Here is a 24014-nt window from a genome sequence, read left to right as displayed (position 1 = left end):
TTATAATCCTCTTGTTTATGTTTCGTTTCGTTTTACCGAATAATACTTTTTCTGGTTTAGTTAGCCGATGAAAATTTGCCTCAAGCATCCAATAAATGACATTTTAGTGATAAAAAGAATGTATTTGGGGACAATGTCTCGACGCTTTTAGTATTCTTCTGAAATATGATGAAGTTAAAATATGATGAAATAGGATTACCGCATGTTTCGGGCGCCTCGTCATAACCATTGATGCAGTCGGGATAGAAGTCGCACAACATTGTCTTATTATGACATTCTCCGTTGTCGCATTCGAACATGTCTTCACGACAGTCTTTAGGCCCTGCATATGAAGAAATGTATAAATGTAAGCCGATTTTGGAATAATTACCTGGCATACATTGACAATTCAATTGCAATGTGCTTCCTCAGGTGTTTTTTGTTGCAGACGTTATCGTGAAGGGACTAGAACAATTATAGGGATGTTTTATTACTGCAACTCTTCAAGTTTGTGATTTGTTTTTTATTTTGCCAAATGTCTACACAAACCATACCGATAACAGTAAAGCATGATTATAATGGATTCCTTAGTTTGAAAATTAACAAAAAAACACATCGAAAGATTTAACTGATGAATATGACTGATAATAACGTTTTCGTTAAAACGCAACATTATACTCTACTAATTCCGTTTGTTAGTTCTCTTTTATACTACAATGAATACCTAGAACAAAGCGTACCTTCTCTTCTTCAAACCTTAACTTAAATGCAAGACAACTAAATATTCTGATTTCGAGCACGAGATGAGAAATGCTTCGTTTATACAGTGTATGCATTTACAATACTGAGACTAGACACAGGACACAATTTTTGATTGGGAAAATACTCAGATTTCAACATAACAGACATACAAAAAAATAAATTGAGGAATAATCAAGTGCAAGAACAACGCTGTCATGGTATGCTGTTCTGTTATATAGAGCCTTAACACATGATCAAACTTAACTCATCCAAAGCATAGCTGTTCAAATATTTATTGATCTATTCCTCTTCATCTAAAAGTGTGTTGTTTGTTTCTTTACAACTACTCTTGCATAACGTTTTAATAACTGTATTTTGTGTATGGTTTTCATCCTCCGACATTTCTGTGACATTAAACAATTGAATTCATTTTATTCGTCGTCTGTATCTTAGTCGCTATTAACTTTAATATTGTAGTTGCATATTTTGTAATTTACAAAGACGTGTTTGTCGAATTTATTATTTATATTCAATTTATTAACCATTTAATAGTCGAACAAAACATTTTATAACAATTGCATATTTTGTTATTAGTTAAAATTCATACAAAATGTATTTATTGTGATAAACTTAACGCGATCATGATTATATTAAGCTTAATGCATTTATGTTAACGTCTACAAAAGCATAATTATGTAGATATATTACTTACTATTTGTAAATGACAAAAAAACCTGTAAAGTGTACGTCAATAAAACATTCTGTCTATCTGCTGCTTGTAAACAACTCATGTCGTGTCTCGTTGGAAACTATAATTTGGCGCTAGTTAAATAACATTATAAAGCAATATATATTAATATATATAAATGTATCACAGTCATACGTATAGTTTTAGCTTTTGTTTTTAACAGTTGACAAACATTTTTTTGTCGTAGCAACATATGAAGAAAAGACATTTTATATAACACGCGCTGCGATTAGAAAGTAAACCAATGCAACACAAATTGCCGCAGCAAAAAATGTATAAAATTATTAAAACGTATTGAACTGGTTCACACCTTTCCCAAATCTTCACAATTGAAGTTGATCCCAAAAAATACAGTTATGAAAGGTCTTACGGATAGTGACAATACCTTTTGACAATGTCTTAGAAGTGTTAGTGATCCTTAATTCAAAATAAATAAAAGTTGTAGCAATCATCGTTTTTTGTTTTCATAGCAATAAATCGCCCCGCCATATCGCGTGTTTCGTGAAGTTGCTCTTACCACATTCCATTTCGTCCTTCTTGTCTTCGCAGTCTTCAACGCCATTGCAAACATCCTTGTTCATTATACATTTGGTATTGTCGCATAATAAGTGGGTATTGGGGCACGCTAAAAAATAATAATACAAATATATGCAATTTAATGTTGATGCAGAATTTAGTACACAGCATGAGGTAAATTGTCTTGGATTAAGATATGGTTCAGTTATCCAATAAACCTGTAAACAACTAGAAAACTACTGCATTGTGATATGTCACATACAACATCGAATGAAAGTTTGCCAAAATTATGGATTGCGCCCGACAATTAAAAAAGCAAAGCAAAATAGCTAAAACACTTTTTTGTTTGTTGTTGTAATCTGGAGAATGCATCCCTTGGAAGTAATTATACTTCATCGAACACCATAAGTTAGCCCATAGTGTTAGAGTAAACCACTTTTAACACCGGACAACAATTGAAAAAGACAATAGAAAAACTACTTTAACATTCTTAAGGAATCGCAAATTGCCTTAAGTAGTGTATGAAAACCATACAAAATATCAAACTAAAATAATTCAACCTTAAGGAGCAGCAAAAAACTCTTTATATTCTAGTGGGAATTTAGCGTTAACATAGAACACTAAAGGCAATTTCGCACGAAGTGTTTTGGAAAAAGACGGATTTGCTGTTGTCAGTAATTGTTGTAACAGCTTACCAGTTTGTTTCTTTAATAATAGAATATTCTTTCACCAACATTATCAACATGACCGTTACAATTTCACGCAAAAATTGCACAAATCCTTTAGCCTGATCATACTAAACATGCGACATCGGATAAGACACGAACAAGTATATATACATATTGAATAACATCGTCTAACAACGATTATAAAGCATTGCAATGATGAATACTTGTTGATAAAAACGCAATAACAATGTATATAAACAAATTAAGTTTTTAACAGCATTGCATGCCTAACAAGAGACCTTACATGGGAAAACCATTGGAAATTAATATTCTGAAATACATTAATATTGTTATTTGTCTGCATATGTATAACTTGAAATCTCTTATAACATTAACATCCATTTTGTGTTTATAACATCAGTATTAAAAAGTGTTTATTTTAACAAAGACAAGACGTTGGCTTTGGTAAAAAAAAATTGCTCATAAAACTCTCACTGCTTTCAATGGGTTATACTGCGAAAATGCATTTAGCGAGATAATGCCTGCTTATAAGGCTGAAGTTGTGTTTGTCGTGACCTGTTTGCAACAACTTAACTATTGTGTTAAGATTACTTTCGCATTGCTATGAACGTTAATTATTATTTGTTCAAGTTATGTTAGCAAAAACTATTTGGTATGGTCTGTTCATGAATATACCATATTCCTTTATAATTTCATATATACTTTTCTAGTTTATGTATGTTATTTCTACTGAAGTCAACGGATGACAATTTATTTAGATTAGTCATCTATAGCATTAATTGGTTATTCGAAATTATGTTATCATTAAAAAAATGTATACCATGATACATGCTTGTTATTACAGGCCGACAGACTGACTGATAAACAGAGGATGAGAATGAAAGTTTGGAACAATATTGAATATATTTTTGTAGACCAATGTGTATACTAGCAGAAAGTTCAAGATAATATATAGTGTACCTCTAGAGTAATCATAATATAAATAAGATTCAACGTAGTAAAAGTTACCAAGCATTTGACATCAATGGAAACACCAAAGGTTGTGTTAATCTTCACAGTGAACTTTGGAATCAAGCAAGCTTTCAATCTTCAACAATCTTCAACAATTAATCGTACTTGAATGCGACCCGGCGCAAGAACTCATCGCATCTACTGGTAACTTTGCATGTGAATACATATTTCGCCACCATCGTTTGTTGCTTACCAAAGACTAGAGAAAAGTAACGTTCCTTCCAGCCGCGCCAATTTATCCCGTTTATCCACCCTTTACAGTAGTAGACACCCTCGTCGGACTCAACCATGTCTTGCACGTTAAGGATGGCGTTCCTGTTGTGTGTGGTTCTGACGCTGTATATCCTAAAATAATATCGAGACTATTTTTAAGCCAGCACAGGCTTAACTGACACGGATAATCATGAATTAATATATAAGGGTACCGTTTATATGAATACATTTCTTGTATTGCATTTAAGCTTCATGTAGAGGCTTCAATTTGAAAAATGTGGGACCCCTAGCATTGAACTCAAATTTGACTAAAGGAAGAGTGCCACATTGAAAATGTATACATATATACTTTATAGGATGTTTTTCCTTCAAACTGCTACCAATTTTGTACATCAACGTATCATAACATCCACAAAATCAATCAAAATACAAAGCGATTCTAACAATAAAATATACATTATTTTCAAAAATCTGAATCATGTTTATTCCACGTATTTCTGCTGAAAACTATATAACTAGTGATTAATATCGACATTGACGAGGGCAAGTTACGCTTAAATAGTACAAAAAGTTAACATATCTAGAAATATCAAAACTCGAACACATGTCATTTCATCACCATGGGGGCAGCCATTTTTAAATTAATAAAATAGAAAGAAACATGCTAAAAACTCACACATCGCCTAATTGACATTCCAAACGGTTGACGATGACAAATGCATTGGATTGTACTCTTTCCATTGATGTTTGCAAACTGCACGATCAGACCTCATTAACACTCAAAAGAATAACTATGTAAGAAGCATTTCACCAATGTTTACAATCGTTGTCGAAACACATTACTTATATTATTGCGCATAAAATAGTACGCTTACAGACTGACAGAAAGATCGATACGTAACTCCTTTCAATTCATCACGGTATACTATTATAATGATAATATATAATAATACATCGCTTTAACAATCTAAAAGTAGAAATAATTCTTTTAAACGGAGTTTTTAATAACGAAAGTGAAAACAACGGAAGTTGGATGGATATTCTGTGAGATGCACTTCGGCTCCAGAAAAACAATACAAATAAACTAAAAAAAGACGTGTGGGGGACAATTTTCAGCTGGAAAATATTTGAAATAGGGTAAGTGATGATATCTCTACGTGGTCATTTCTGTTATTTAGTGCGATCTCTTGCTGATTAATGTTTATAGTTGTTTTACTAGTTGCCACCCAACTGTCAAAATAAGATATGTGTTTTCTCAGGTATGTGTATACACATACCCGGTTTTCTCACCACTGCACGTGGTTTCGACCGATTTGTTTTGCACGTTTTTCTACGGAGCACAGCGATGGTCACGCTTTCAAAATGGGTAGAAGGAATCGAAATATAAAATCAATCGGTTTGCCAATTTCTTTATATTCCTTTACTTTTTATATGTCGTCTGCAATCTATTTCAATTTGAGATGGTTTAAAATTTGCAATTTGGTTGAGAGGTAAATAACAAAATTGTTAAGCCTTTGAAATAGAATTGTGACTCTTATTATCCACCATACCTGGAAAGTAGTTACGTTTTAGTTATTTTTAGAACTTTGTTTAGGAAATTTATCCAAAAAAGGCAGTTGAATAAAAACTTATTTGTTGTTTTATGACAATAATTTTCTGTGAAATGTTGCTAACTTGACCTTGTATATGTATAAAGCTTTGCATTTATTCAACTTAAGGTAGTGCATATCCTTCCTAACTTTAGATTGAGATTTTGTAAATTAGTGTAAAAATGTATAGGTTTTAAACCAAAATATGAATAAAGCACACAAATATTGATTGTCAAAAATATGTTTATGTTATTCTATCCGTCTTAAGCTTTAAAATGATATATAGTTTGACCATATTGTACCACATTGAATGAAGAAAAACCAAAGCGAAGTTTTAATGAATTTTATCCCCCCCATGAACCTTAACGTGTATATTAGACACAATAATATCCGATTAACGTTTCATTTTGTATTTGAATTAGTAGAATTTCGTGTTATGTATGCGATAAAATTTCCCAAATATTAGTTTAATGTATGCAGACTATAATATAATCATAGCAGAGTCGACGATAACTTTTGATTCAGTTTAGACCGGAATAAAAGGGACTCGTTCAAAGATTATATAATTTTGTAAAGATTGTTATCAAATGATTTAAATTGATAACTGTTAACATCGGAAATAGAGAGTGCTAGTATACAACAAAATACCAATCAAGAAAGAAATTAAGAAAAAAAAAAGAACCGCACCTGGGCTCAAATGACTGACCGTTAAACTAAAAGGCTAGCGTCTTATTCCACTCAACTATCTATGCGTTTAATAAGATCGCCATGTGTTATACTTTACGTGGATACTTAATGTCATAGACTAGTTTGCTAACAACAAAATTCTCCGAAATATTCAGTCGTATCGCGCTTGTATGGCTTTATTATTTTGTCACTTTCTAACGATTATTAATCTTAAACGTTTTTTTTTAGTATGAGACAATTTCATTAGTGGTATTTTGCTTACGGATGCACATTGTTCATTTATTGTTTCGAAACTGTGAAAAAGTTGTATCATTGTCATTTAGACATAAACTGAACACGTCTCTTTAAAGTACAGACCACCGAAATGACTCTAGTCATTGGTAAGGAACAACTGATGGCTGCACAACAATTCACTCCAATACACATTTACCAATAGCAGAGTGCTTGCGCGGGGAGAATTTAAGTACGGACCAGTACATCCTAAATATTCAAGACATGACTGAGTTCAACGAGGGTGTCACACTACACTACACATCCGCAAACTTAGAAAACAGGTTAGTTGGTAATATTCGTGAACATAACGGACCATTTAGTTGTATCAATGTAACTTTTGTAAATTGTTTTGTAGTGTCTTTTGTAACTCTTTTTCGGTGTACGCTTGCTTCCGAGAGGAAGATATGTATTTGTACATTGTTGTGCAGCCATCAGTTGTTCCTTACCAACGACTAGAGAAAAAGAACGTCGATGCAAGCCGCGCCCATTTATCCAACCCTTACAGTAGAAGACACCCTCGTCGAACTCAGTCATGTCTTGAATATTTAGGATGTACTGGTCCGTACTTAAATTCTCCCCGCGCAGGCACATTGCTATTGGTAAATGTGTATTTGAGTGAATTGTTGTGCACCCATCAGTTGTTCCTTACCAACGACTAGAGAATAAGAACGTTAATGCAAGCCGCGCCCATTTATCCAACCCTTACAGTAGAAGACACCCTCGTCGAACTCAGTCATGTCTTGAATATTCAGGATGGCGGAATTGTCACGCGTGATTCGAACGCTGTATATCTTAACATAATCAAAGCTTATTTACAGTTCTCTACAATAAACCTACTACTGACCAATATGCATAATAAATAGTATAGTACCGTATATAGGAATACATTTATTGCCTTACATTTATCGTGTTAATTACGTGAAATAATAACCATTCAATGATCTGTTATTTTGTCCTAAATCGATGCCAATGTCGTGTAATTTATGCGAACATATTTAAGAATTATACCTTTAATGTTGTCATTGCAGAGTAGGCAATACATGAACAGTGCGGGTACACCGGTGCTAAAGATAAGACCACTTAAACAGTTTAAATTAAAGTATAATACGCAAGTTCTACGTGGGTATCAAATTAAAAAACTTGTTAAATAAATTCACAACTCTAACTCGAAATTTACTTTATTATGTGTATGGTAAACACTATTCAATTATGATATACATATAAACATATATATAATTGAGGATATTCCACATACTCTTTTATTTCAGAACACGCGCCTTGCTATGCAGCATTTATGGGAATACATCGACGGTCATTTCAAATGAGCGTCGATGTAAATATAAATAGCCAATAGTTTTATCGAGAAACACGGATCGGATTCTTGCTCATTATTAATCATACCTCTTGTAAGCAAGCGTTGAAATCCGGTTTTCATTTTTGAAAAACTGCAATGCAGGGTCGGCCCCAGGTTCAATACAATAGGCGTTGCAATGCACCTGAAATATCACAAATGCAGAGGCTGTCCCCAATGCAATATGCACCGCGGTACATTGGACATCGAAACATCAAAGTCCTGCGCCTAGTACAAATATCGACACATTTAAAGGCTATACCAAATTCAATAGGCATTGCAGTACGCAAAAATACCGACAAACGAAAATGCATTTTGTCTCAATCTAAAAGACACCGGGAATTTTTAAAAACTAAATACTTTTACTTTCAGTACAGCTATTTTACCGACAAGGAAAAGCGTTGTGCATTAAAATCAATATAGTGTTATAGGAACGGAGGTCCACGGTGCATGATTGGAACCTATTTTTAAATATACTGATGATATTCTACATTGTCATGTTCTCAAGAAACATTGTGTGTCCGAGGGGTCTAAATCCAAGATGGCCGCCAAGAAGGCCGCCCTGAAACAGGAAATACCGTTTTTTTGCAAATGACACAAACAACATATATTTTCCATGATTTTGGTTAGCTTTTTAATTTAAGCAATTGCGAACATATTATTATTTAAAAAAATATATATTTTTGGGTGCAATATACACACCTATAGGACTAAGGAATATAAATATATAATATTTCATGTGAATATGATCGATAATTGTGATCTGTATGACAAGGGTGGTGTAAATGACAAACATAAAGAAAAAATGCCTAATGTGCATATTGATATATTTTGAGATATCCTAGACTTGTGAACTTGTTATGTTGATATATTTGGACTTTTTTGATACTTTTAAGTGCATGCCTATTGTTTTTAACATAAAATACATTTCTCTTTATTATAATAGTCAAAGAAAAAATTAAAAATCATTTCTCAACAAAGAGTATAAAATATCTCACATTAAGCTCTAGTAGTATTAGGTGCTAACGCTGCATGATTCTTATATTATATTTGAAAATACTCAGGATAATCTACATTTTCTTGGGTAAAATATTAGTTTTGTTTCCACGAAAATTATTGACCACATGGTGTCTAAAGCTAGGATGGATTCCAAGATGGCTGCCCATAAAACTGTAAAATATTGTGTTTGCACTTATTGCATTAACAACATCTTATTTCGACCATTTCGCTTAGCTTTTTAATTTAACCAATGTATAACATATTATAAAAAAACAATTTATTTTTTTTTAAATATAATATAGTACATGTACTGAACAATTGATAAAATACACGCTCAATTGGTACAAACATGTTTTTTGCGTATGACAAAATAAGCTATTTGGATGTAATTAACATGTCCACTACATATATAAACTACATAGAAATACAATGATTTATTATTTTATGTGAATATCATCTATGATTATTATATACAAAAACAGAATAGTGGATGGGTCAAATGAAAATCTGAAGAAAAAATGTCTTATGTAAATGTTGATATATTTTAATATAATTGATCCCTTTTAGACTTGATATGATCAGGGATATACGGATTTGTCTTCGTACTGATTAGTGCATGAACATTACATGTAATAACAATCTAATTGCACTTACTTATAACAGTTTTGTTAATAAAAATAGAAATACAAGATCATATAATTGTATGCACTTAGCTTACGCATTAAAATCAAAAAAGATTAAGAGTGTCTGCACACCCTTTGAGAATCCAAACTGGAACATACGCCCAAAATAACATCTGGTAATGAACGTTATTGTTTATTTTGTAATTATTTGGATTTAGAAGATGAATACCATTTTATATGTATATGCCGATGTAACACTGATTCAAGGAAAACATTTATAAGCCGTAAATTTTATATAAACCCATCTGTATATAAATTCCACAAGTTATAAGTTTCATGTGACAAAACAGTTATTTATAATGTATGTAAATATATCAAAGCAGCTCTTGTGATAAGAAATGCGATTCTAAATAATTCAGTTCAATACTTTCATTTCCGCTTTGATAGTTTATTTGTATGTGTATTCTTAAATATCTGTTTTACGCTATGTAATGTTATTTTGTTATACCTAGTTACGTGACAGAAAATAATATGTATACTTTTGTATGAAGACGATGTACTTGTGTATAAGTCTGAATAAGCTGCCTGTCTGTCTGTCTGTCGCAAATCCATTGAAACGCGCGGACCTTTACACGTTATGATACACGTTATCATGAACATCAAAGCAGCAGATCGCTATTATGCCTGTGTGAAGAAAACAATCCACCCAATTATATCAGGAATGACATCAAGCAGTTCCTTTCAAGACATTCAAATCGTAGAATCAACTTAGACATGGGTTTATTACCGACCTACTAGATATGTTTTCTTTTTCAAAAAGAGCGCAAGCTAATGCAAATGAAGTAATTTAAGAACAGAAAACGAAAACACATTATTCCATAATTATACAGAGCATACATATTTTCAATTTGAATAAGCGAGTTTTAATAAACAATTAAACCAAGTCAACATCCTGAATAAAATAGACAGTTCAATATATGTCCGAAACGTGTACCGGTAATACCCAATACACCCAATAACTGAATCCCAAATATTTTGAAAATATGTTATGCATCTTTTCTTAAATAAGACTGTTTATTAAAAACAAATGCTTCTGCTCTCTGAAACAAGGGCTTTCGTACCTTACTTAAACGGATATTTAAACGGATATTTTGCGAAATGGCACGATTAAACGAATCATTATTGAGTAATTGGTACAAAAGAACATTGCAAATTAATTTTTAGCATAGAGCACAAACTTTATTCTTTCAATAAAGACCAATATTGAATGTTAAAATACATTTACCATATATTTCTTTTTTTTTAAGTTTAAGGGAGGGTAGGAGCAGATTTGCCCTTTAATTACGTTTAAATTCATGCACAAACATTAAGGAATTAAAATCTATTTTTGAAAAGTTTTTTATGATAATAAAAGGTAACACAAAACTTACAATTATTCGACCAATAAAGTAAGCGTTTCCTGGATCATCTTGTACACCGGAACAGATATGACATAAGCATTATTTGGTATTATTTACGTCATTAGCATGCCTCAGTATATCGTTCTTACGTTTTTTTGTGAGATCAAAATATCTTGCTCGAGAAAATGAGTTAGTAAGTCGCGGAAACAACATAGATTTCTTGTGGTAACGACGTTACAAGTTGTGAAAATGAAATAAATTGTTCCATCAATGTACTTTTGTGAGACAGCTAGGCAATATAACCATTTTAATTTGTTTAACGTATGTATAAAACGACTGATGCAAGGAAAACTGTCATGACTCTGTATGATATGACTAGGATAGGCTCGTGCATTAAAATGCTTTTCAAATGGCGTGTATTATGATAGGTCGTTACCATGAGTATGTTATCATTAGTGTAGAATATATCATTCCAAAGACTTATTAAGTTGTTCCCGTGAGTCAGCTATGTCGTCACCACTGCTTAGATACTCCTTCCCGAGACTTGATAAGTTGTTCCCACAAGTTAGTTCTTTCGAATTATTATTGCAGCCCATTTCTCACATTATTTGTGGTATTGAAGCGTTTAAAGAAATACACTGATAATTGGAAATGCCACGATTTTGTTAAATAGTGTTAATGATCTCGAAAAAATAAGCCTTACAAAATGTGCATACTCAATTAACCACTTGAGAGTACTAGTCTTTCTTATATGAGAGTTTGCTGAATTAATCATGTATTTATACAAAGCGATATGGTTTAATTGACTGTATTTGAAAATGATTTTATTGTTTGTGCATACAATTCAATAAACACCCGTTCGAGCGAAGACGCTAGACATTGTGTAAATTTGTCTTTTTTATCTATTATAAAGAGTGTTATAATCAATCTAGGAAGTACTGCAAAACACTTTTTTCGGAATACCTGTATGCCGTAAACAATCGGCTAAATTAACAGATTTGAAAACACACACGCAACAACACGGTATTGAAAATCATGTAAACATAATAAGTTGAATAAGTAGGATGCTCTAAAAGATGTTAATTTCCCACAGTTAAATAAGACATGGGTGGCACCTCCGGCTATAAGCGCCACATCCATAACACGGGCTAGTCTTTTGGAAAAAATGCAAACTCATTTAGACGATCGACCAAAATTCAAATTTTTGTTGACGCTACAAATTGTATATTCCGATGTAGTAGGTGGGTTGCAATTTTATATTTCTGTGCACTTATAAAGATTAAATGAATCTTCGCTGAATCGCATTACATTGCCGGATTTCACAAATAATGTGCCATATGTTGAAAAATAAAGAAGAACACTGTACTCATCTCATTGATTACTGAATTATATATGAAAAACAAACAAATTCCCAAACTTAGCAACACATTTTAAGTATAATTGGGTTGTGTATAAATACACCGCCAAATAAAAGCGGCGCTTGTCATCAACGGATGTCTTAGTAATCAGAATGAGTTCATTGGGTTGTGTATAAATACACTGCCAAATAAAAGCGGCGCTTGTCATCAACGGATGTCTTAGTAATCAGAATGAGTTCATTGGGTTGTGTATAAATACACCGCCAAATAAAAGCGGCGCTTGTCATCAACGGATGTCTAAGTAATCAGAATGAGTTCATTGGGTTGTGTATAAATACACCGCCAAATAAAAGCGGCGCTTGTCATCAACGGATGTCTTAGTAATCAGAATGGGTTCATTGGGTTGTGTATAAATACACCGCCAAATAAAAGCGGCGCTTGTCATCAACGGATGTCTTAGTAATCAGAATGAGTTCATTGGGTTGTGTATAAATACACCGCCAAATAAAAGCGGCGCTTGTCATCAACGGATGTCTTAGTAATCAGAATGAGTTCATGCACACCATTATTGCATGTGATCAGCTGGATAGGACACCATTGTTCAAAAATTTAATGGCGAATTAAGATAAACGTCTGTTAAGATAAACTTCAGTCCAAACAAATAATAAATTTTAAAGCAATGCTATTTCAAACATTTTCAAATTAATCCAGAAAACACATTTGCTAACAGAAAACATACATTGAAGGGTTAACAATTTAGTAACATCAATACCTTTATGGAACAATCAACGGCTGTAAGCAAAAAATGGATGTTATATATTTTTGTTTAGCAACTAGCCCTTGCATAGAGAGGAGAGAAATGCAGGATGGCATCAAAAACTTCAAGGGAATGGTACCTGTTAATTTGGGGTAAAAACAGTTTTTTAAAATTTAGATGGAATATTTGTTGTTGGTTTCTATAATGACATTAAATAATATATTATTTTATTCCTTAGTTTCTTTGTTGTTTATGAATGTAATTTATATGTTTAAAACAGACAAATTGCTTTTCAGGTACACATTGAAATATATCTTTTGCAAAAATAACAAATTGTGTGTAGTGATTTTTCGTGTATTTAATCATTTTTGTGTTCATCTTTTTATATTTCATAAAAAACCTTATTTTTTTAAAGAATAATATTTTATTAATTGCTTAAATCAAAAAGCTTACCGAAACTGTGGAAATTATATTCTGTTGATGCCCTTTGTTAAAACATAGTATTTTCTTGTTTTATGAGAGGCCACCTTGGCGGCCATTTTGGATTTATACCCGATTGGAAGAAAAAAACACTGTTGGAACAAAAGCAATATATTACCCCCAGACAATTTAGATTATCAGCAGCATATTATTCAAATAAAACCTTCCAATCATGCAGTGTTAGCATCTTTTTTTTCTCGAGCTCAATGTGAGATTTGTTATGGCTTCTGTTGATGTTTATATCTGTACTTTTACTATTATAACTAAGAGAAATGTATTTTGTGTTAAAAAACAATGGGCATGCACTTAAACGTATCAAAAAGATCCAAAAACATAAACATAACAAGTTTACAAGCCTAGTATATCTCAAAATATATCAATATGCACATAAGGCATTTTTTCTTTACATTTGTCATCTACCCCACCCACTTTACTTGTCTCATATATCACAATTATTGATAATATTCACATGAAATATTATATTTTTATATTCATTAGTCCCATTTGTGTGTATAAATGTAGTAAGAATGCTTATTGTATTTAAACTCTTTTTTGAGATACGATTTGAAACATGTCATTAGCACAAAAACACATGTTTTTTGTACCTTGTTTAATTGATAGAGTCATTTTTTCATAAATTGTTTAATTTTGCACCAAAAAAAACTGATTTGTTTAATACGAATAATATGTTCTCGACTGTTTAAATTAAAAAAGCTAACCAAAATCACGGAAAATGTGTCATTTGCGAAAAAACGGTATTTCTTATGTTTTTGGGATTCCATCTTTGTGGCCATCTTGGCGGCCATCTTGGATTTAGAACCTGTGGGCATAAGAATTTTCTTGGGAACAAACATTTTCTTTCACCCAAGATAATATAGAAAATCATCAGCATATTAAAACAGGTTCCAATCATGCACCGTGGACCTCCATACCTACTAGACTAATAGACCCTACTGCACACATGAACTATCGATAACTAAAAGAACTGTTCGAATTGCCGTAGTCATAGCCGTGCACTAACGATATCGACCACCAACCATTGAGCGGTACCCCGTACAATACACTTAGATGTGCACCAGCAAATATACGAAAAGAACATTGATGTATCCATCATATTAGGCATTACGTGACACAGGTTGGATTGACAAATCGAAGAGTTTATAAGCTTTATAACACGTTAAATATTGACAAAGAAAATAAACACGGAATACAATACGCTTTGTAGTACATAGAGGTTTTTGATAATGATATTGACGAGCTTTTAAACGTTGCAGAATAAAAACATAAAGAACAATGACAATTATTGGATGAATTCAATTGGTCATAAAACATGACGAATTGGCTCAAATATATAGAGAATAATAGGTTACTGTCTGGTGGTTCAGTAATATATCAGGCGAGGCTTAGCATAAAATATAAGGCGAGGCTTGACGAGCAGTTATTTTATCCGTGCCGAGCCTGATTTATTACAAAACAATCAGGCAGTAATCTATTCTTTCTGTTTATCATACCTCTACTTCCCCTATTGATATGTTTATAATGAAGTCATGAGTACTAGCGCTTATTATTTGTAAAATATGTTTTGTGCTGTGTATGTTGCTTTTTGTATGTAAAACATATAATATCTTGGTATCAATTTGATCGGCCTGTTAAATCTGAATCTATTTTAACAAACATGAAAACTTTTTAGTAGATTCCGACTAGATGCTAATATAAACTATCTCAAAACATTGACTGATATAACAACTTCCTATTGAACTGAGGTAAAAAATATATCTGGCAGCCTTATATCAGGCATATATCAATGTAGAGGTGTAATAAACTTTATAACTCGTGTTTAAACTCGCATATCAAACTTTTAAGCGATAACATGAAAATCTATGTAATATGATATGATCAAAATGTTAACAATACAATTTGCATTCGGGCTCTGATACCACAACTAACGCGATATTTTCATTCTAGTACTGAAACCACTGTCAATATATAATTCAGTTTATTTCAAAAGATCATTAGTTGCAAACTTATTATCAACGCAAACGATGTTTATTTACAAAAATTATCATAAAAAGGCTCTGTTCGAAAACGCCTGACACTTATATACTTAAATTAATGTAAAAGGTTAGTTAATTGCTATCACAAGTGGATTTATCTCAGAGTTCAATATATTCTAATCATGTAAATGATTGATAATACAAGGAACATTTTATAATTAACAAATAACAATGGCGATAATTATATCAATAGTTTATTGTAATACACAATAATATTATCATACATAATACAAGTGCATATTAAAATAAAACAATTCAATACAATACACTTATATAAACATAGACAAATTGACTCACAGTGACCAAACTGTAATAGATCGATAAAGTATATTAGATGATTTAATGTTGTATGTGACAAATATAATAGTACACACCTCTTAAAATGTTTCAAAAACATGTGATCTAGAAGTCAGTAATAAATTAAAATCATATTGATAACTCTGGCTATATAATCATCTCACATAAAAAGCATGCACTGTTATAAAGTAACTCCTTTATTAATCACAATTTATCCGCCCGATATTATCAACCTGAGTGAGCCGACCACTAATGGCTATTGCGCAGTCCCCGTCCTGTATTTCCTTCGTAATTGAGCCGACTTCTATTGGTTCGTGCGCATTCCTCGTTCGATATTTCCTACCTGATTGAGCTGACCACTCGTTGCTCGTGCGCAGTCCCCGTTCGATATTTCCTACCTAATTGAGCTGTCAACTCGTTGCTCGTGCGCAGTCCTCGTTCGATATTTCATACCTTATTAAGCTGATCACTTGTTGCTCGTGAGCATCCTCCGTTCAATATTTCTTACCTGATTGAGCTATCCACTCGTTGCTCGTACGCAGTCCACGTTCGAGATTCCCTACCTGATTGAGCCGACCACTCGTTGCTCGTGCGCAGTCTCCGTCCGATATTTCATACCTTATTAAGCTGACTGCTCGTTGCTCGTGCGCAGTCCACATTCGATATTCCCTACCTGATTTAGCTGACCACTCGTTGCTCGTGCGCAGCCCACGTTCGATATTCCCTACCTGATTTAGCCGACCACTCGTTGCTCGTGCGCAGCCCACGTTCGATATATTTTCTACCTGAATGAGCCGACCACTCGTTGCTCGTGTGCAGTCCTCGTTCGATATTTCGCAATGATTGAGCCGACCACTCGTTGCTCGTCCGCAATCCCCGTTCGATATTTTCTACCTGATTGAGCCGACCACTCGTTGCTCATGCGCAGTACCCGTTCGATATTTCCTACCTGTTTGAGCTGACCACTCATTACTCGTGCGAAGTCAATGTTCGATATTACATACTTATTGAACCGACCACTCGTTGTTCTTGCGAAGTCCCTGTTCGATATTTTTTACCTGATCGAGCTGACCACTCGTTGCTCGTGCGCAATCCCCGTTCGATATTTACAACCTGATTTAGCCGACTTCCAGTGGCTCGTGCGCAGTCCACGTTCGATATTTCCTACCAATCTCTTGCACGACGGTTACATTACATTCACCTCTGTGTTGGGCTCAGATTGGACTATTGTTATGAAAGCGTCTCATTTATGTTATGATCACTCCAAGCGTTCATCATTGAGGTTACAGAATACTAAACAATCTCTTGCACGACGGTTACATTGCATTCACTGCATTAAAGAAAACCATCTCATACCATGATATCTTATATCAGTCTTAATTCATTATTATAAAATTGATATGGTTTTTTTTATGTTAAGAAACCAACATACATACACACGTCGAAGCAATTCCTAACATCACTCAAAAAAATATGTTCAATTGTTTACATTTGTGAAGTGCGTGGAATGATTCCATCTGCGTAAATGGGCAATAAATTAGTTCCAAAGAGTTGCATTAAAACTCGCAAGTTTTTGCACGATTGATCGTATATTTAAAAATCATATTTCTTAATTTAATGCATGCGATCTTAAATATCCAATCAAATATACGTTGAATGCGTTTGTTCGGTTTTATCTATTTTATAGACAAAAAGGAGGGCTGAGCCTTTCGCAGAGTTGTATGTGAGAGCAAGGTACGACAACTCTGCGTGGAGATTGATTTCCTACCTGATTGAGCCGACCACTCGTTGCTCGTGCGCAGTCCCTGTTCGATATTTCATACCTGATTTAGCCGAGCGCTCGTTTTCTCGTGCGCAGTCCACGTTCGATATTTCCTACCTGTTTGAGCCGACTTCTAGTTTGCTGTGCGAAGTCCACGTTCGATATTTTCTACCTGATTGAGCTGACAACTCGTTGCTCGGGCGCATTCCCCTGTCGATTTTTCCTACCTGATTGAGCCGACCATTCGTTGCTCGTGCGCAATCTCCGTTCGATATTTCCTACCTGACTGAGCCGACCACTCGTTGCTCATGCGCAGTCCCCGTTCGATATGTCATACCTTATTGAGCCGACCACTCGTTACTCGCGCGCAATCCCCGTTCGATATTTCCTACCTGATTGAGCTGACCACTCGTTGCTCGTGCGCAGTCCACATTTGATATTCCCTACCTGATTGAGCTGAACCGCTCGTTGCTCGTGCGCATGCCTCGTTCGATATTTCCTACCTGATTGGTCTGACCACTCGTTGCTCGTACGCTATTCACGTTCGACATTTCCTACCTTATTGAGCTGACCACTCGTTGCTCGTGCGCATTCCTCGTTCGATATTTCTTACCTGATTGAGCTGACCACTCGTTGCTCGTGCGCAGTCCACGTTCGATATTTCCTACCTGATTGAGCTGACCACTCGTTGCTCGTACGCTGTCCACGTTCGACATTTCCTACCTGATTAAGCTGACCACTCGTTGCTCGTGCGCATTCCCTGTTCGATATTTCCTACCTTATTGAGCTGACCATACGTTGTTCGTGCGAAGTCCCCGTTCGATATTTCCTACCTGAATGAGCCGACCAATCGCTGCTCGTACGCTCTCCACGTTCGACATTTCGTACCTGATTTAGCTGACCGCTCGTTGCTCGTGCGCATTCCCCGTTCGATATTTCCTACCTGATTGAGCCGACCACTCGTTGCTCTTGCGTAGCCCCGGTCCGGTATTTCTAGCCCTTGAAAGGTAACGGTCAGTGTACAGTTTGTGGCGTCCTTGTTGGTGAGACCCGACGCGCGTGCTAAAATATAAATGGAGAGCACCTTAACACCTTGGAAACGAAATAAAACATTTGTGATTGATGTAACTGTACATGTACTTTACAGCGGTTTTATTTCGTGATAGCCATTTTCGCGAGATAAATACAGAACAATTTTAGACCGTATTATAAATACTATTTCTTTGAATAACACAGTGACGAACTGTAAAGTATTAATGCACATACAACAATTAAGCATGATGCAATGCATTAAAGGAATTTTATGGTTTAAGAAATGTACCTTGTTATTTTTCTTTCATAGATTATTGCATTGCACAGTTAATGATATACAATTTGAATTTAAATAAAAGTCGTCTCAAGTTAAAAATCTATGTGATATTTGAGAAAACAAACACACAAACGAAAATACATCTGCCTTTAGTCATTCAAGATCGCAAATTCGTTACTGTTTAAGTTCAAACCGAAACGCCTTCTAGTTAACTCTCACTTGAGTTTATAACTACTTATGGATACTTTATTATTTAATTATCAGAAAATGCACAAAAATAAAACAACATCCTAAAACGTACCGATATAGAAAACACAGAGAAAAAATCCAAATGATCTAAACATCTTGTCTGCTGGCTTTGTTCTGAGTGCAACATATCACCACAGCGTTTTTTTTTCTCGGTACTTACCAATATTGAGCGTGTGCTCTTGAGATTGGTATTCTACATTAAGTGCTATTTTCCGGTGTGAGAAGTTAAATTCTATGTTCGTTTTTATAAGCTTAGTGTATAACTTTTATTTCCATTTAAAGAGAAATTGGTAGACAAGCAAACCCCTACCATATGTTTATTCAAATACGTATGTGGTATTTAGCATATCAACTATGTTTAATTATGTTTAAAAAAAGAGCCCATGGATAAAAAGTACTGACAGACAACATAAATAAAACCATGAACAGGAATACTATGAACCTATCGCACCAAAAACGTTTGCGGACCCTAACAATATATTTATATGCAACATTCAGTGACTCGACAGAGCTACATATCAATCCATAAATACAAGATTTTGAGATTCAAGCTTTGCTCACCATGAAATATCGGTACTAGTATGTCACCAATAAGTTGTACACAATAAACGGTTTATTTTCTCAACGGTTCAATTAACACCAGTTAAAAGCAAAGAACACTTTTATTGGCAATTAAATAAATGGACTCTTTACATTCAGTATAGTCATTGGAAGGATTGCTCATGCATATTTCGTATAATTGTATTCATTTCGAGTCGAATTGCGCGTGATTGTGATGTGCGGAAAAACCTTTTTTGCTTCGCGATTTGAGAATTTATCACTTGAGTTCTCGATTTGTTGTAATCTGTTTTTTGCTTTTAAAAACCCCTGTCTAAGAAGATCTCTTATCAACGTAGTATGTTTGTAAGTTAAGAATTCCTATAGTAAGATATTATACGAGCAAAAAGACCTTAAGCGAACACAAGTACAAACCACTCATTTCACACAATAGGCACTTGAAGAGAGTTTCCTTTATCGAACAAGAACGTTTCATGTCTGGTCAACAAGGTCTATTAAGACATAATTTGAGTCGCGACATGCAAAAAAAGGGCTATATGCCGTATTTGGAAGTGTAGCGCAGACAAGCTTGCGCTGTCGGTTTGTCTGTTCAGGAACTACCCTGTCCGCTATAAAGTCACGCAAGGTTTCCAAAACGCGTTCATTTAGAATACATATTATTATGCATGCTTTACCCGGGGAAATCATACGTTCTCCTCTTGCCCCCCCCCCCCCAACAAAAAATAACAACACCAAACGGACGCCATTTTTCAGTAAGATTCCAATAACCTAACTCAGAGGGGGTAATCACGTGATAGTCAAAATGGCGACGTCCATGTAGAGACAGTAATTTTTCGCCGTTTTATACCCTTTATTACTTTTGTTTAATTTTTAAATGACGCTCACTTTCCAGCCATATCAGTAAAAAAGTCATTAGCGTTTATTTCGTATTAAAATTCGCTTCATATCTCGACATTACTCCCCGCAAATTTTCTAAGTGGAGCTTTAAAGGTACCGTCAAACACGACGGCGAAGAAAAGAAAAGTTGTAAAATACCGTTTTTTTACAATTATAAAATTATATTGAATAAAATATCACGACTATATTACATTACTTGAAAAAAGTTTATATTTTCAGTATATTCGGTAATAAAATTTTGCGATGTGAAATCGAATGTACATCGCGAAAATACGTGACATAACGATATACACACTATAAATAACGCAAGTAGATTGATCATTTTATATATATAATATATATAATTCACTACGCATACACAATTTGCATTCCTGGATTTACCACGTGACATTGATGATCAATCTACTGGCGTTAACTGGTAGTTACCTGGTACCGGTACCCAGTAAAATTTATTACCGAATATACTGAAAATATGAAAACTTAACAACTTTTTTTTTCAAATAATGCAATATACCAGTCGTGATATGTTAATAAATATAAACTTAAAATTGTAAAAATATACGGTATTTAACAACTTTTCATTTTTCGTCATCGGTAGTTGACGGTTCCTGTAATAAGGTCATACCGCTAAGAAATTTTGCAGCGTCACAATAAAATAAATATGTTATTATCTGCTTTAGCGAGAGAAATACTTTGGACGAATAACGACTATCCCGATGGACTACATGATTCTCCCGATGTGTGTAGTGACGATATTGTTGACGTTAGTACTTTGACGCTGACGAAAGATGGCGATGAGATATCTGATTTTTCTGACGTCATTGCAGTTAGCGGCAGCCATATCCATTTTAGATTGTTATTTTATTTTTAATTTGGTGTGTTGTTGTTTTACTTTAAAATAAAATATGCATTCTTTCGTTTTCAATACGCCGACAAAATATTTATTGGATCTAAGTCTGATATTTATTTTAAAGTCTAAGAATCAGATGGTGAAAACGTGCCTTGATGTCGTCATTATGAAACTTAAACTAGTGATATAAATACGAGGGGCTAATTAACGTCAATACATGTCGTTGTATGTTTTTACCAATAAAAATATGGCATCGGATCTGTGTTTGACATAGTCAGCTGTATTGTTAGACCTATGGATGCCGAACTATTTTATATGATATCGTGGATTTTACAAAGAGAATGCGGATATTACTGGAAAAAAACACAAGATGATGTGATATGATTTCCCATTTTCCATCAAGAGTGCGTTAAGACGTATGGACCCGGTCACATGACTGGGCGGATGATTCTTTCAAATTCCGGCATTGACGTGAACGTAAAACAGAGACGATTTAACGAAATTCGATTGTTTTTGCTTCAAGTGTATTGTGTAGCCTATTGCTCCGGATCTGGATCATTGCCGGCGCTTTTATTCGAGAAAGATGGCCGCCCTGTATAACAGCTCTTAATTATGTACGTATCACACTAATATTAGGGCAACTGTATACCGACCTCACCATACGTACGCATTAAGTATAATATGATTATAGGTGCTACCTAATTTACGGGCAAAAGCTTTTTAAGTTTTTTTGATAACCATGTATTATTAATAAATATATGGACATGATTGTGATCAAAATATTATAATTGTTGCAATAATTAAGTAATGCATCTTCAAAAATCAATCTTAAAACGATTTACATGTTCCTAGCTTAAAGATCTAGCATGTTATAGTTTTTTTTTGTTTTCTAGCCAAAGGAATTTAAAGCTGGTTCTGTGGAGGGAGGCGGAAAACTACAACGGGCGAGGCATGGTATGGTATTGCGCAAGGGGGGGGTTAGAGGGTTAGGGTTAGGGTTTGGGTAAGTGTTAGGGGTCGGGTTAGGGTTTGGGTTAGCCTAAACTCAACCCTAACCCTAACCCGACCCCTAACCCTAACCATTACCCTAACCCTTTTTTTGGGGTTATCACCCCTGACCATGCCTCGCCCGTTGAAGTTTTCCGTCCCCCGTCATATAATGGATGGGGTGTCTGCTAACTGGCTTAGTCACTGGGAGGTCTCTGTATTGATCCCTAAGTGGGAGCATTCTTTAGATAACCCTGAAGACATACTATGGCGTACCATTTGGGTTGAAAGTCAAGAAGACCTACTAGGTAAAAAGAGAAATGTACGTCAAAGTACAACAATTGAACGTCGGCATACAGATATCAAATACACTTCAAAGTAAATGTTTGTACGTCAAAGTACAATTTGTACTTCGACATACATGTTTGTACTTCGACGTACACATTTTCTGAACAGCCAATCAAAACACTTGTCTATTGAGCCGCTTTTCCTTCAGATGTATTCATAATAAATGTTTAAATTCCTTTTTTAATTAATGACAAAATGAATAAAAAATATCAGATTGGAAAAAAAACACATAGAAGTTTCAAGTACTTAATGCATTGAAATAGATTATATACAAATTTGAAGAATATTCAATTGTTACCTTTTTAAAATTAAAATTATTCAGCATATTGTGAGTATTTATTCATGCGGGGCGGAGTATCACGACCGTCCAGCGCATTACTGTGTAGGAAATTCCCAACGGTAACCAAACAGTTACCAAACATTAACGGGTTAAATAATGCATAATAACCTCCCCGTTGGTCGTATTTTGTAATAACCATAACTTGCATAAGTCAGAGGTTACTTCCGCCACGCCAGGTCAATAAATACGCACAATATCTATGAGTATGCAGTCGATAGTCGCATAATTTGGTATAAATAATAATAATAATAATGTTCAATGTCAAATATCTCTAAAAGCAACAGATGTAAGGTGTCTTTTGATTCGCTTACACTCAAGGGTCGGTGAAAATTGTACGTCTAAGTACATTTCTCGTTCTACCTAGTAGGTCTTGTAGACTTTCGAAGTCATGATATGTCATACTTGTATAGACACTAAGTACTGGTCCTATCCCGGAAACAGTTTGTTTCATCAAATGTCTCAATCAACTTGACAGCTTGCTAAAGTAGTTGCATTTAGCATACAGTACACTGATTTAACATAATCAAAATCATGTGATGTGTTAAATCAATTTTGATTGACAAATTTGACAGGATTTTTTTTAATCTAATAAGTTTTAGACCGTCAAATAACACACACTACGTATTGAAAGCCATACCTGGAGCTTTCGTCTGTATGGCACTGACTTCATCAGAAGAATGATTTCTACTATTGGGAAACGTTAACACCGCTAATTGTCTTCTTATTTATTATCAATGTATAATTATGTGTAACAGCATAACAACATACCTGTTTCGCAATTAAAATATTAAATAAATACAGGTATCTGGCAGGTTTCTAATTTTCTTTCGCAAACTATTGTTGAATAGTTTAAATTTTGTCGCCACTAAAAACTAGCCATTTTGTAGCAATTCTTAAATCACAGTCTAAACTGCAAACACTTAGCTCTATAGTTACAATTTGAATGCAA

General features: G+C 34.3%; 2 protein-coding genes across 7 annotated transcripts in view; both read right to left on the bottom strand.

The window, feature by feature from the left end:
• The window catches only part of LOC127874269 (transmembrane protease serine 3-like), a 41979-nt gene extending 22771 nt beyond the window's left edge, over positions 1-19208 (bottom strand). Inside the window, exons 1-6 of the mRNA XM_052418492.1 lie at positions 19138-19208; positions 18471-18589; positions 7848-7942; positions 3878-4029; positions 1986-2093; positions 200-322 (exon numbers count right to left, since the gene is read on the bottom strand). Coding sequence (XP_052274452.1) covers positions 200-322; positions 1986-2093; positions 3878-4029; positions 7848-7942; positions 18471-18589; positions 19138-19180 — 640 coding nt within the window. The 5' untranslated portion in view covers positions 19181-19208. The remainder of the gene's footprint in view (positions 1-199; positions 323-1985; positions 2094-3877; positions 4030-7847; positions 7943-18470; positions 18590-19137) is intronic.
• Positions 1-24014, bottom strand: part of LOC127874273 (G-protein coupled receptor 157-like) — a 169207-nt gene that overhangs the window by 110522 nt on the left and 34671 nt on the right. The gene's annotated exons all lie outside the window — the stretch shown is intronic.

This window comes from Dreissena polymorpha, chromosome 3 (assembly GCF_020536995.1).
Source record: "Dreissena polymorpha isolate Duluth1 chromosome 3, UMN_Dpol_1.0, whole genome shotgun sequence".
NCBI lineage: Eukaryota > Metazoa > Mollusca > Bivalvia > Myida > Dreissenidae > Dreissena > Dreissena polymorpha.
This window is presented reverse-complemented; position numbering and strand designations above follow the sequence as displayed.